Source organism: Osmia lignaria, chromosome 5 (genome assembly GCF_051020975.1).
Source record: "Osmia lignaria lignaria isolate PbOS001 chromosome 5, iyOsmLign1, whole genome shotgun sequence".
Taxonomy (NCBI): Eukaryota; Metazoa; Arthropoda; class Insecta; order Hymenoptera; family Megachilidae; genus Osmia; species Osmia lignaria.
Window position 1 is genome coordinate 11,413,052 of NC_135036.1, and position 14,263 is coordinate 11,427,314.

The 14,263-nt window shown below is 38.7% G+C and overlaps 2 protein-coding genes across 8 annotated transcripts in view; one reads left to right on the top strand and one right to left on the bottom strand.

The window, feature by feature from the left end:
* Positions 1-12,751, top strand: part of LOC117605036 (venom dipeptidyl peptidase 4) — a 110,579-nt gene extending 97,828 nt beyond the window's left edge. For all 6 annotated transcript variants that reach the window (XM_034325817.2, XM_034325815.2, XM_034325818.2 and 3 more), the window contains 5 exons: positions 447-634; positions 1,870-2,064; positions 8,596-8,756; positions 10,050-10,261; positions 11,488-12,751. In XM_034325817.2, coding sequence (XP_034181708.1) covers positions 447-634; positions 1,870-2,064; positions 8,596-8,756; positions 10,050-10,261; positions 11,488-11,583 — 852 coding nt within the window. In that variant the 3' untranslated portion in view covers positions 11,584-12,751. The remainder of the gene's footprint in view (positions 1-446; positions 635-1,869; positions 2,065-8,595; positions 8,757-10,049; positions 10,262-11,487) is intronic.
* A 120-nt stretch (positions 12,752-12,871) lies between these two features.
* RpI12 (RNA polymerase I subunit RpI12) lies at positions 12,872-13,783 on the bottom strand. 2 transcript variants are annotated; one of them, XM_034325823.2, is made up of 3 exons: positions 13,560-13,783; positions 13,275-13,491; positions 12,872-13,200 (listed from the first exon to the last, which is right to left on the bottom strand). In XM_034325823.2, the coding sequence occupies exons 1-3, from the start codon at positions 13,693-13,695 to the stop codon at positions 13,113-13,115; spliced, it is 441 nt and encodes a 146-aa protein (XP_034181714.1). In that variant the 5' UTR covers positions 13,696-13,783; the 3' UTR covers positions 12,872-13,112. The 2 variants fall into 2 exon arrangements, with proteins under 2 accessions (XP_034181714.1, XP_034181716.1); XM_034325825.2 differs by having other exon boundaries at positions 12,872-13,168; positions 13,560-13,780.
* Positions 13,784-14,263: the final 480 nt, after the last annotated feature.

Here is a 14,263-nt window from a genome sequence, read left to right on the forward strand (position 1 = left end):
TCGATCTTTCAGAGTCCGATTCTCTGGATAACGATTCATAAATTCTCCGTCATTCTCGAGGGAAGAGGTAGCGAGGACGATTCAGTGAATCTGTCGGATCTAACGAAAGATTAAACGCTTGGAATAATACATTAAAGCGAGGCAAGAAAGCGTGGCCGTTGCGTGTTCGACATTGATGCATGATGGCTTGAAAGTTTTCGACCATTCGTTCTTAAGATTGCCCTACCTTTCGTGTAATGCTTTCGATTACGAATCGGAACGACGGAAATGGAGAATCACGTCGTTTTTCAAGCGCTCGCGACAAATTTAAGGGACCCGATAACGCGTATCCTTTAGGTGAAAATTCTCTCGTGAAAGATTAATTAAAAGTCAAGTGTTATCGGTAAATTCCATTTCTCAAAACGAGAAACGTGGATAGATTTTACAGTGTCGTAATTCTTTTTCAGAATTCTACGAAGCTTCTGGCATGGGAGAATAACGAGGCGGTTTCGGAAATCATTAAGGAAAAATTGCGACCGCTTGTGCATCGTTACAAAGTGCCAGTTCCCGGTGGGTTCAATGCTCGAGTTAGACTACTGATTCCACCTAATGCAGATCTGTCTGGCGCCACCAAGTATCCGATGTTAATTTTCGTGTGAGTATTTTCTTAACAAACTGTTCGTTTAATGTTTCGAAATGATTTTTCAACGAAACGAGATCGTTTTACCGAGAAATTACATACGTGCCCGTTGAAATTGCGCTTGATTTCCCTCGATCTTTCACCTCCTTCGTTATTTTATTCGTATGCAAATGCTTGCCACCCCTATGAATGCGCTTTAATGCCCTCGAAAGCGGATACGAATTATTCGTGGTGAATGGGAAAAAAAGAAGAAAAGACTTGAGGGAGGGTAGCACGTGTCAGACACAGCATATCATTTATCAAAAAGTTTTTTGCGACCATCCGTTCTATCGAAAGGTGTCTCGCGATACGACGGAAATATTCTCGTGAAATTCATTCGACGACCTGTAAACGCGACCCCTGAATTTTTATGAATTATTCAATATATTAATTAGCATTGTCAATTCTGTAAATTTCATAGGAAATTTTGACGAGAAATTCATTCGAAAATGTGCAAAATTGAGTAAAATTCGACTAACTTTCATGGTGGTACACGTTGATTCTTGTTTCGAAAATTTGATTACACAGATAGAATTCGTTTCTAGGGGATTAGATTGCGTGTGAATAGAGACAGTACGCGAGATTGAATAACTGAATTAAACTGTGAAATCGAGTTAACTTTTCTTAATTTAATCGAATGGAATTGTTTAATAATTGCTGCTTCAATTCTGTGAACCAAGAAAAAAGCTATAAAGAAACTCGATTAGCTTGGCTGGAATTAGTTTGATTAATTTCGTTATGAATCGAAACGATACATTCGAAGATAAAATTAACTTCGTTTATCGGTGTAATGAAATCTCATTAAATCGAACATCACGCTTCGTTACGTTAATTTATTGAAATATCATTGTAATTTATGACAAGTTATATACTTTTTTATTCAGTTCCCCTGTTAGCTCATCAATTAATAAATTGAATCACATGGACGCGTGTCATTCGTTCTGTAATTTATAACGTTTATACCTCGAGGACCAATTATTTAACGCATGTTTCATTCACACCTGAAAACCTATTATTCCCTTCAATCACTGCCCACTCACTTTCTGTAAAATACAAGCATGTTATATCGTAATTAGCGATTAATAATTACCCGCACGACAGCAAACAAACTCATTAATACGTAATGATGTGACGTGAATGACCAATTTCCAAATTTTAATTAATATCTCGGACAGTATATTAATAATAATAATTTGGTTCTCTTTTTCTAGATATGGTGGTCCAGATTCGTATCAAGTTACGGAGAAGTTCAACATCGATTGGGGCACGTATCTTGTAACAAACAAGAGTATCATCTACGCGACCATCGATGGTCGTGGTTCTGGATTAATGGACAATGGTATGCTGTTCGCTGGATATCGAAATCTTGGAACAGTCGAGATAGCTGATCAGATCAACGTTACCAGGTATGTAAATCTTCCGTGAGGAAAAGCTCAATTAGTTTGTATGCATTTCGATCTAATCCTTTATTTGTATCAGCACGGTAATAGTAATTAATTGAGAAGCTGATAACGAGAGGGGTGAAAATATGATCGAATCAACCCCAGCAAAGGTTCCTGTTTTTCCAGGGAAAAACCTTGTGTTTGCATCTTAAACGAGCTAGCGTTTTACATAAACACGCTTCAAAGCTGGCTGCAATTTTCTCCTCCCATTTTTTTCTCTCACCCCTTCGACGACGAAATATTGCAATCCGGATGTCGGTAGCACGACGGGGTTAAAAATGCAAATGATTTTTAAATGTCACACTGCCATCGTCGTCGTGTTGTTCGAACACTTTGATCACAGGGCCAATACTAATTTCGTTGTGCCAGCTCTCTATTTACATGTAAAATGTCCCCGATGCAATTTATCGAGTTCCAGACCGTTTTAAATGCAAAAAGACACGGATTGCCCGCTGTTGTTCGTTGCATTTTTAATGCTACCGCGTCAACAAATATCACCCAGACATCGATTCAATATTTACCACGGGTACGTTTTGCCAAACGACGTCGAGATAAGTCAATTTATGACAAGTTCTCTAACCGCATTTTCCTCTTTATTTTTTTTTGCTTTTCCACCTATGCTTGATTTATCGGTGAGCGTGGTACGAATATAATGGCTCGAATGTAGTATTTAAAAAATATCCACCGGGATATTTACGAGGGATAGTTTGCGGCAAAAGGACTTAGAATTTAGGGGAGAGAGTTTGGATGGTTTAGCGTACAAGTTCGAGGACAAGGATGAGCAAATTCTGCAAAGGATCGTTTAGAGAAGCGATCGAGAGTAACGTTGAAGAAGTTTGCAACTCTTCGAATATTGCATGTAGGTCTTCGGATCCGTCCATTAAGGTGCTTAAGGGCCGTTCGCTATTGTTGAAACGTTCGTTGTATAAACTTGGATCTTTGGGCTTGGCCGTTCAACGTGTTTTCTATTTGTGTAAATTTTCGAATAGAAGTTACACACTGTTTCCCAACTATTAGCATACAAAGGAGTAAACGCGTGTTCGGGAAATCGAAGAATATATTAGTTTCCGCATAAAATGAAATTTCGATAATTGTATGTAATCTCGAATATCCATCGAATCAGAACTTTTCCAACAGCAGTCGCTCGTTCATTCGTTCATGTAGCTTGGCCAAAAATGGAACACGCAACGTTGTACACGATCTCCGGTCGTCGCTCCGATAGATAACGATCGCCTGGGAAAAGAGGCGAAAAACTTTTCAAGCTTTTCCGACGCGCGAAACGAAACCGCGACGCGTGCAAAATTAACGACGCAGAAACGACAGCCTCGTTTTTCCTCCTGTTCCCGTTTCCCACATTTTCGAGCCTCGAAATTCAAATGTCCTGTATTTTTCTTTCTTTTCTCCTCTTTCTCTTTATTTCCCGTGATCCCAACTGTCAGCCGAGAACAAAGAGCAGAGTAGAACGTCGAGGAGGATGTTCGTGACGCGGTTTTCCGTCGCGCAGCTACTCGCAATTTCTTGAAATTTACCAACTCTATGGATAATCTAATTACTCGATTTAATCTTTTCTACCTGCTAACATCGATGCCGAAGCACTGACTTATCGATGGCCGAAGTGGTAATCCACTAATCCGTCTAACAAACTTACTGGATCCCAAGGGTTGTTCCATCGATGGACGAGTAATCGCTTCCTCGATCAGTCTCTTTCGTTGCTGATCGACGAATCCAATGGCTTAAAAGTTCTTTTGACTATCACCGAAGTTATAGGGTAATTCTCAGTAGAGTAAGCTGTCAAGGAGGAGAAATTTTAACGCATAGACGATTAGCGTCGCGTATTCTCCAGTTATCGATCACGTTTGCGTATCCTCACGCAGAATCGCTGATGAAAACCGACGAAGATGGTGTGCTAGTAGCGATATTCAACCCGTACTGTTCGTTGACCACCCCTGTGTATCCACGTTGCAATGTTTTGTTGGCGCACACCCCGCGTCCGTCCTGTAAAAAGCGAGTCGTGAAATTGGAAGCTGGCCAAGCGATTGCGGAATTGGCCGGCTCTCTTTAACCTCTGGCTCATTGCACGGGGTGTTGTCGCTCCTGCGTACCCCGTCACCCTTTCTCACCCTCCCCTTCTCCCGCCACCACCTCTCGTTTTTCTCTCCGAGCTGTTCTTTTTTACCTTCTTTGCCCTATTTTTTTCTTACCGCCCTTTTGCACCCTCCACTCTCATGTCGTTCCTTTTTACACGACATTCTTTTCCTCCCACCCCCTCTTCCAACGATTTCGACGTCTACTTTTGTTTCCTTTTTTTTTTTTTTTTCATTCAAACTCGATCTGTCTTTTCACTTCCGTTTTTGCTTCGAGGAGAAAAATAATGTCCTGGCGGTATCAACTGCCTGGAAGGAGAGCTGGTGGATGGAACAGAATTAAAATTTTGCAGGTTTTCGTGCCTCGACAAAGGACAGTGGTCGAAATTAATCAACTTATTGGCAATATGGTTTAAAATCAACTATTTCTACCATTGTCCTGTCGAAGTTTCAATAAATTGTAAAATTTCAATTATTTTTGGCTAAAATGTACTCAGGACTTTTTGGAACAATAGTGTGCCATTATTTCGAATTCAAATATACGTCATCCGCATCGATAGTTTCAAACTTGGAATTCGGTTCATTACCCCTTTCGAACAGCCCCGAGTAATCAATACCCTTCGGTTTAAGTGTCGCTTGAATCACCATAGAGTTTGAATCCTAGTAAAAATTGCGAAGAAAAGGGAAAGGGAAAATGAAAAATCACCAAATGAATCTCATCGATAGTTTCCTCACACCTCTTGCGGTTTCCCGCTCTTTATCTTTCTTCCCTACTCGTTTCTCCACCCCGTTCTGTTTGCACGGTGACCGCTCGTTTTTTCCTCGTCCTTTTTTTTTTTTTTAACCGCCCTTTGTTCCGTCATCGAACCAGCAATGTTGCTGTTCCACCCCCGCGATCGCTTGATCAGTGAATAACCCAGACCCCATGACCGAAAGATGAATCTTTTTTTTTTCTTTTTCGTGGTGGGACGCCTCGGGACCGTTTAGGGGCGGGTTCGACCAATGGGGGCGAATATTACTTCGTCATCGAGAAACGATGAATTTAACGCGATGGCAGCTCCCGTTTCGCTCTGAAATTAATCGTTTACGGATTAGGTGAGCCTCGATCGCCGCAGGGTAAATTAAGATCGATCAAAGTGTGTAGGTATGTAGATGGTAAAGCGAAAGGGTTTTGCTAAGCGAAAGATAATTTTGGAAATGAGTTAAATTTCAGCTGAAACTATTGTATTAGATTCAATTAACAAGCCCTGATTAAAGCGACGTATAGGAAGTTGAGAGTACGGTATGATCGAAGAATAGAATGAAAAGAGGTGCAAATGAAAAACGGAAGTAAGGCGCTTAGAAAAACAAGCCAAAGGCAAACTTCAAAGGCAGAGACTATAACGTAAAGATCAAAGAAAACTATAAAAAAATAATAGGAAAAAGAAATGAAAAATGAAGATTGGTGTGCATTACAAAGAAAAGTAGAAGCTGGAAAAAGAAAAGGTAGGGTGAGAAATGAGCTATCGCAAGAGATATACACTGAAAGTAAGACAAACATAAATCAACAGCTTAACAGGGTCGAACAATCGTGGTTAACAGCAAATGGAAATCGAAATTTATTATTGTTACTGTTGAATGCGCTACTAGAACCATAGATTCCCTGTTGCACCTATTATCTTGCTTATCTTCCCTTTCATCTAAACGTATCTTCAACACCTACAACACCACGTCCGAGTTAATTAAACACACGATGACGTAGGGTGATTTCAACCCTCTGTGTCGACGCTACGGCACTTGGTTTTGATATCGCAATATCTCAGCTGAAAAATAAACAACAGACGAAAGGATTTGTGCGGTTAGAAAATTGAATTTTTCTTTTATTTTGCGGAAGATTGATCCTTCACGAATTTCCAGTGATACTACGATTGGTTGTTCTGTTAAAACGTAGAATCACAATGCCAACGGCGGATAAGGGTGGAGGTGGTGGTGAAAAATTTCAAGCGGCGACGCTGGAGGAGAAATGGAGAGGACGCGTTTGTCGGAAAAAAAACAACGGCTCGATTATTTTCGAGAGCCTCGGATTCCAATTTATTGTGCCTGTGTCGCTTCTTGCAAAGCAACCCTTAATTAAAAATAAAAAGAAATAACAGAAATGGAAACGAAAAATAAAAGAAACTTAACCCTTGTCGCGCGGTGTTCGAATTAGACTCGAGCACTTGCCGCGATTGGATTTCTCTCCCCGAGATATTTAATTCTTTCGTTCTTCATAAAAATTATCGAGGCAATCAAACGTTGCTACTTTGAAACGATATTCAAAAGGGTCCGATACGATGGGACGGTAATCCCAATAGCGATACGAGGGAAGCAGGAGGATCCGCGATGGATCTCGTTGAAAAAAATGAAATTCCATTCGAAAATCGATGGTCACGTTGGGAAAGGTAGCGTTGTTGCGGCGGGAATAGAATTCAACGGGCGGGTAGGTCGATTTACGAGCTAAATAAATTTTACGAAAAAAGGAATCCACTGGCAGCACTACTAGCTTCTATGGGCAACCGTGTGGCTCGCCGCCTTCGCTCCCCTTGGAACCATTATTATTGAACGCACACGAGATACGAGAGACAATAGCCAAAGAGAGATTGCGAAGAAAGAAGCACCGGCGACGGTCTCCTTTACCCTTTCCCGATCGGAAATCACGTATTGTCTCGAGTGGAGGAAATCGAATGCAGCCTGACGGAGTAAAGGAGTGTTTGAAGAAGTTTTCCACGTTGACGCGATCAAGCGTCGTCAACTTTTCCACTCCGGAATCGACCACGATATTGCCCATTTTTCTCCAACTTTTGTGTCCCACTTGTTTGAAAAATAATTGCTTCGCCGATGATGTTTATTTTCAAAAAGAAAGAAACGATCCTCTTAACAAGATGTCAGAGAAATTCATATTTCCAGAGGAATATTCTTGGTTTTCTTCGAACAGAGAAAATCAGCTCGGTGATCTATGGAAGGAAGCGAGAAACTTGGATTTCGGAAACTCCGAGTCGCCCACAGATAGTCAAAGTCAGCCGAATATTCGCAAAAGATTCGAGGAAGTTTGATTTCGCGAGGTAACCCAGATCGAGCGGTGCTGTTGTGGCTGAGGCTGAGGCTGAGAGTGACGCAGTGCAGAGGGAGAGGAGCCGGGCGCGGCAGAGGATTTTAAGGTCCTGCTACACGATCGGGTCGTGGTCCTTTGGGAAGGGAACTAGCCAAAGGCACGTTGTCAATTTTCCCCAATGTTCCTACTTTTTTTTCACTCGACTGGCCTGTGTCGGGCCTACTTTGTAAGGGAACTCCTCCACGGGTAACAGGACACCCTGTTCGAACGCGAAAAGAATTTGAATCTACCTACTGTCCACTTTGTTCGATACTCCATCGAACCATATTCCCATCCAATTGGAAAACCAAATTAAATCTTTTGCAAAAGACAGAAAATTGCATTGACTCCAATACGGTAATAAAAGTTTCTTTCCATCTCTTAACCATAACCTGGTCCACTTTTATGGAATACCTCATACAGACAAACTACATCTAGATCAAATTTTTATAACGAAGGTTTCGAGACTAACCACATATTGCTTTCGCTACTTCCACGATGGCATAAAAGGTGTCTGAGAAGCATTCAGAAAGGCTTCTATCTAGGGCAACAGGCTTGTTTCCGTAAGAAACAGCATTTATATATACGTTTATAGGTTGAAGGGGTGTGCAATATCGAGAGGATGAGCGGTGGGAAAGACGTCTAAATGGCCATTAAGTTACACACCGTGAAAGAGAGGAAAGAGAGGTTTACCGGCAGGTAACAGAGAGAAGATCTTAAATTCGTAAAGTCAGAGTGTCGTGCGATCCTCTTTACTTGGAGACCTCGTAAAAATTGTTCTTTAAAAGACAGTCCACTAAAAATAAATGTAAGACGCTCTAAGTGCTTGCCTCTCGGATGCATAATAGATTTAGGTCCGAGTTTCTTACCTTGCTAGCCTCGAAGAAGATGGATTCGAAGGTGACCCACTATCGGAGACGAATGAAATTTTTGTTGGACATTTGATTTGTTTGTTTCTACAGATGGTACAGAATTATCTATAGTTAACGTTGAAAGGGTTACACGATTTAAGAAGAAAATTCTCTTTCGAAGCAACCACTCTAACGATAACTCTGAATTCCCGCCACGAACAAATAACGTAGTATCCACCAGCCCTTTTACAATCTGCGAAGAAACATAGAAAGTCACCATAACTTCTCACAGGGAAACTAACAAAAGAAACTCGGCAAACTTGGAAAATCAAGGAAAGAAAAGTTAGGTGCCTGCGAAGAAATACGAATAGCCCTGGCGTTCAACTGAAATCGTTTCACATTTAGTATTACCGAGGTTTTTATTAATGACCGATCTTTCCGTCGATTGCAGGTATTTACAAGACAAGCTGCCGTTCATCGATCGTACCAGAACAGCGATATGGGGTTGGAGTTATGGTGGATACGCGACAGGCATGACACTCGCCATGGATTATCACGGCGTCTTCAAGTGCGGCATGTCCGTGGCACCTGTAACAGATTGGGCTCTTTACGGTACGTCTACCAGGGAGATAATATTTTCATCCATTGAACGCGTACCGCATACTCTCCACCATTCTAGGGTACTTTTATTCATTGAAATGTCCGAGCCAGACCTTTAAATATGCACTTCGTTTTATATCCGGCTTCTATACTCGAAACGATCAAGTTCTTTACTTATTTCTCAACCGCCTTTATCTTTGTTTAAATGATGATAATTAACGGTACCATTGTGCCACTCGAATAAGAGACCGAGTTAATCGTTTTCACTTTGCAATCAATTTCACGTGCATTTCAGTTCCTTCTTCTATAATAGATGTTTCAATATCACGACTTTCACTGGTAATCGGTTAATTAAAATGATATCGATTCTAGGGTCGTTGATTATTATTATTATTATTCGATATGAAATATCCAAGGCAGAGCTTTAAATATTCATCTCAGTTATCCAACTTTCCTCCTCGAAACGATTTATCAACATAATTTTCTTTCCCTTTAAATTATGTTAATCAACTCTTTGCGATACAAGAGGTCCCACTTTCCAACTAACAAAACCAGTTAACCCCGTTGCATTCTAAGATAAGTTCAAACTTCGCTAATAAATTGCGACAATTCCGAAAATTTCGTTGAATTTTAAATAAATTTACACTTGAAATGTAATTAACACCAGATATCCTGATAAAGTAATTATTAAACATGCTTGGTAGTTCGCGGCGGCTATCAAAAGCTTATTAAATGTACTCGAGTGAAATGGAACGTGAGATTCGAGTATGATTTTTTGTAATGTCAGAAGGGATAAAAAGGGAAACGATTCGATGGTATTGTAGTTTTTTCGCGGTGATTGGCACAGCACGCTCGTTCGAGCATCGAAGGCGAAGCAAGGAACCAAAGGAGGAGAAAAAAGGAAGAAAAAGCTAGACTCCGGTCTTGTCGACGCGACGGTTCGTTTCGGCTTCGATCGATTCAATTATTGTTGGAATCTTGTCGCAGTCAGCTACCATCGCGTTTCCAGATATCAGATTTATTTCCTCAACGAGGAGCCATCGTTCTGAAATCGTTTCGACCGAGTCGAGCATTCGGATGCCCCCTTCCTTCTTCTCATTCTCGTCGATACACATTTTTAACGCCACCATTTTACCTTTTTACCTTTTTTTTTTCTTTCTTTTCTTTCTTCGTCGGTTTTCTATCATGTCTTTCCTGTCCCATACATACATTTTTCTATTTCAAGTTTTCGTAAATTAAATTTATTTATTTGCAGGCTCAATGTCACGCCAGTGGAATTAACTTTGTAACGAACGTTCTTTATAGATTCAATTTACACGGAGCGTTTTATGGGCTTGCCAACGATGGAGGATAATCTTCACGGGTACGAGCAAGGCCAGCTACTCAACAAAGTGGATAATATTAAAACGAAGATGTACTACTTGATCCATGGAACTTTGGATGACAACGTGCACTATCAACAATCTTTGTTGTTGGCCAAAGTTCTCGAGCAAAAGGATATTCTATTTCGGCAACAGGTACGTCATTAATATTGTATTACAATAAAGGCTTAAGTAAGCTAATACGTCGGCGAGCACGTTTCCCTGTTAAGAAGTTTCTCCTTAACACCCTGAAGAGCTAAGCGAGGTGTCTGGATAAAATCAAATTTCCAAGTTGAGATACAAAATATTCGTATAATTCACCATTCATAAAATATTATGAAAATTTACCAAAGAGAATTCCCTTTAAAATTTCAAAGTGTTCATAAACGCATCTCTGGTTTAATCAATTTATACTGAAACTCTGACTTCTTTTACATTTGATATAAAAGTTTAATTTATACATTTGTAAAAGTAAGTAGGTAGCAAACGTTGATGAAAGAAGGCTAAAGGATAAATTGAGATTTTTTGTATCATTTCAAAAACGCTTACAAAATTATCATGCTTACTCTACGTGCTCTTCCTACATTCAGCAGTGTTTAACGTTGACGATTAAAATCTACAAAGTACATGGAAAAAAATAAAGCATGTAAGTACGAGCCAAATAAATTGCATTGTGTGTTCGAGTTTCGCGTGTACAGTCCTCTCCATTTAAATAACCAACCATTCAAATAAACTGCAGAGAACCACAACGCTACAATAGTAACCGTCCAATTCGTTTTTATTTTTCCTTCTTTAAACACACAAACTGCCTACGGTTTTTCATTACGTAAAGTAACGCGTAACAAAATTAAACGTATAATGAAGCTGAATTAAAAGAAAACAGAGCAATGGACAGGTGTAATAAGTTTGTAAGTAAGAGGATTTATCAACTGGAAGCCTACCGATGGACTTGATTAATAAACTTTTGCTCGCGTTAACGATTGAGAGAACTTTCAGAAAGTTAGAAAGCGATGGTGCTTATCTATTTCGGTAATTCTTCCTAATAGCACTAGTTGAGATAAAACTTATTGTTAGCGGAGAGAGCGCTGTTGAAATATGAGATCTCAGTTTCGGGAATTCATGCGTTCAGAAGATAGTACGCTTACTCGAATTTGAAGCTTAACTAAATCTAACTCAAAACTAACGAAATTTCTGGATATTTCGAGTTCGTGAGAACGACTCAAACCCACCAGGAGATAACTTGGGAATATTTTGAAGCGACCAGCTGAATCGACGAGAAAGAGGCTTTGTATATACTTTCAAGCTGAACTAATCCAAATCTGATCCAAAGCTGATTAAATTTTTTAACATTTTTTCTAACTTTCAATCTGTTTTTGTTTCAGACTTACACGGACGAGGATCACGGAATCGCTCAATCTCGCGCTCACTTGTACCACTCCCTGGAGAACTTTTTAGATGAATGTTACGAAGCATCATGATCGCAAAATCGAGACTAAAGGACAATCTAGAGGATCCTCTGTGTCACCTGCCTCATATTCCACTTGTAAATACCTTGTCACTTGTACATACTCGATGTACAATATGTAACATTTTAGTGTACATAATTGAAAGAGAAACTAATGGGTGTACTCGACGCAAACATAATGACCAGCTTATAAAGTAACTTCTTCATAACCATTTCTCAACTGGTCTAAGGGTAGTAGTCCAAGGAAAATCGTATTTCTAATGAAAATTAATTAAAACAATAAAATTTCACCAGTTGTTTGAATGGAGTACACTTATTCGTTAAACAAAAAACTACAGAGCTGGTTTGTAGAATTTTTTTGATACTTTTTTTGCGGACAGAAACCAGTTCAATCGTTCATCGAAGGCCTAATGGACTCGGTATAAATCCTATAAATAATAAAGTTTAACGATGATGAAGAAATCACCGTAATAGAGCATCTTATTAAATGCCCTGTAGAAATAATGAACAGGTGAGAGATGTTACGACTAACAACGGAAGAAATGTTTTTCATGTGAAATATATTGTTAACGGGGCAAATGTTATTATATATTGTAACGACGATTATCTTTGAACTTTTAATTGCGAATTATAGTAGGACATGTTCTTGTTTTATTTCAAGAATTATACGAGGCAAGTGAGTATTATATACATATTCAAGAAGTGTTTATAAAATATATTTCTTTTGAAGGGAAAGAGAATACGCAACGATATCTTTCATTATGTTTCACTATTTTTATTTTATTATTTGGCGGTGGTACATGCTTAACAGTGATTTTATCCTCTTAATTCCTATGTTTCTATTAACGAGATGTGATACAATTATAAACTATTAAAAATAATATCTATGGTATTTTATGTTACAAGTTACAAGTATAACTGTATAAGGATAACTTTGCGTAAGCTAATGTAATCGGTAAAAACGTTATTTAAACATGAAAATAAATCTCCTCCTGTTGGTTTTATCAATGTTAGGATAACAAAGCCTTTTTAAAATAAATCGTAGTTTAAGACTTTTCTGATGGTGTATATAATTAAGCTGGTTGGCTGATTGTTGAAAATTCTTTGATATAAGATAGCGTATCTATTTCTCCTTACTATTACAAGTACATATACGTATATGTAATATTATCGCGATTAAATAGTTATACTTAAGTTTATTCGTAGAGTAAGCGGTGTACTAACAAAACTCTTTAAATACGAAGATTTTATAATGAAAGGACCACTGTAATGGTTTCGACGATGGATCAATAGAAACTTCATAAAGTGATTGTTAACTTTTATTCCAATGTATTGTACAAAATATTTAATCGAGTATAGGATTTAAAAATACATCAATAACAAAAATATCCAACTACGCGTAATTAAGAAGAAAATACATCGTTAATTCAGCGGTATTACGAAATTATTATTCTCCCTTCACTGATATTTGTTGAGTGTATCAAAAATAAAGCTCTATGTTTTATTAATATAAAGTGTTATTTTTCTAGTAAGTATTTTAAATTAATACATCAATGTACAGCAAACATGTATACTAAGAATTCTCTGTCTCTTTAAATCTGAAAAAGATATTAAATGCTTGTAAATAAGTCTGAAATAAAAATAAAAATTTGAATTTTTAACATATAATTAAAATAAAATCTAATGTTAATAAAAGACACATACTGGCATTTAGTACATGTATAAAATACAGTTTGTCCTTCATCTGCTGATCGCAATTGCAATGTAGCATATGACATTTTATCATTTTGACACTGTGGACATTTTCGTTCAACAATTGGACCTTCTGCTTCTTCATCCTCATCATCCTTTTGTTTTGAAGAATCATAAGCATCCTTTTTGTTAAAATGAATAGTACAATTCATAGCCATATCACCAAAAGCTGAAATAAAAAGATTTTTTACATAATATTTATGTCATGCATAAATAAAACCGGTAAAATATATGTACCTTCAGTACCCCAGGTCCGTTGACAAGCATAACATTTTACATCTCCTGTCTCACCTAACAATGGCAAAATTGAACCGCAATCAGAACAAAACCCAGGAGTACTTATAAATGAAACGGTATTATTATCTTGCTCCATTTAAAACTCACAATCGAATAAAACATTAAACTACAACCTATATCAAGTCACTACAGACAGTGACCATAGATACAAGAAAACTGGATGTGCCTTTACTCGCAAGGGGCTTTAATTCACGGGGCCCCAGGAACCCCAGGATGATATTTCAGTATGCAGTCACTTGTGCTTCGGGGTCCTTAGAACCCCAAAACAATGTAATTTTGATATGTACAATCGTTGTTCTTAAGGGGTTTTTAGAACCCCAAGACAATATAATTTTGGTATGCTGAATGGATGCTTCGGGGTCCTCGGAACCCCAAGTGAATATAAGTTTGCTATGCCCAATCATTGACGCTTCGGGGTCCTCGGAACCACCAGTGAATATAATTTTGCTATGCCCAATCATTGACGCTTTGGGGTCCTCGGAACCCCAAGTGAATATAATTTTGCTATGCCCAATCATTGACGCTTCGGGGTCCTCGGAACCCCAAGTGAATATAATTTTGCTATGCCCAATCATTGACGCTTCGGGGTCCTCAGAACCCCAGCGGACATAATTTTGGTGTGCGGTATTCGCAATGCCTCGGGG

Excerpts from the sequence above, each read along its gene's own strand:
- RpI12 (XM_034325823.2), bottom strand. The coding sequence starts at position 13,695 with ATGGAGCAAGATAATAATACCGTTTCATTTATAAGTACTCCTGGGTTT. Across the intron at positions 13,492-13,559 it reads ACGGACCTGGGGTACTGAAG|CTTTTGGTGATATGGCTATG; the intron begins GTACATATATTT and ends TTTTTATTTCAG. Across the intron at positions 13,201-13,274 it reads TATACATGTACTAAATGCCA|ACTTATTTACAAGCATTTAA; the intron begins GTATGTGTCTTT and ends TTTTTATTTCAG.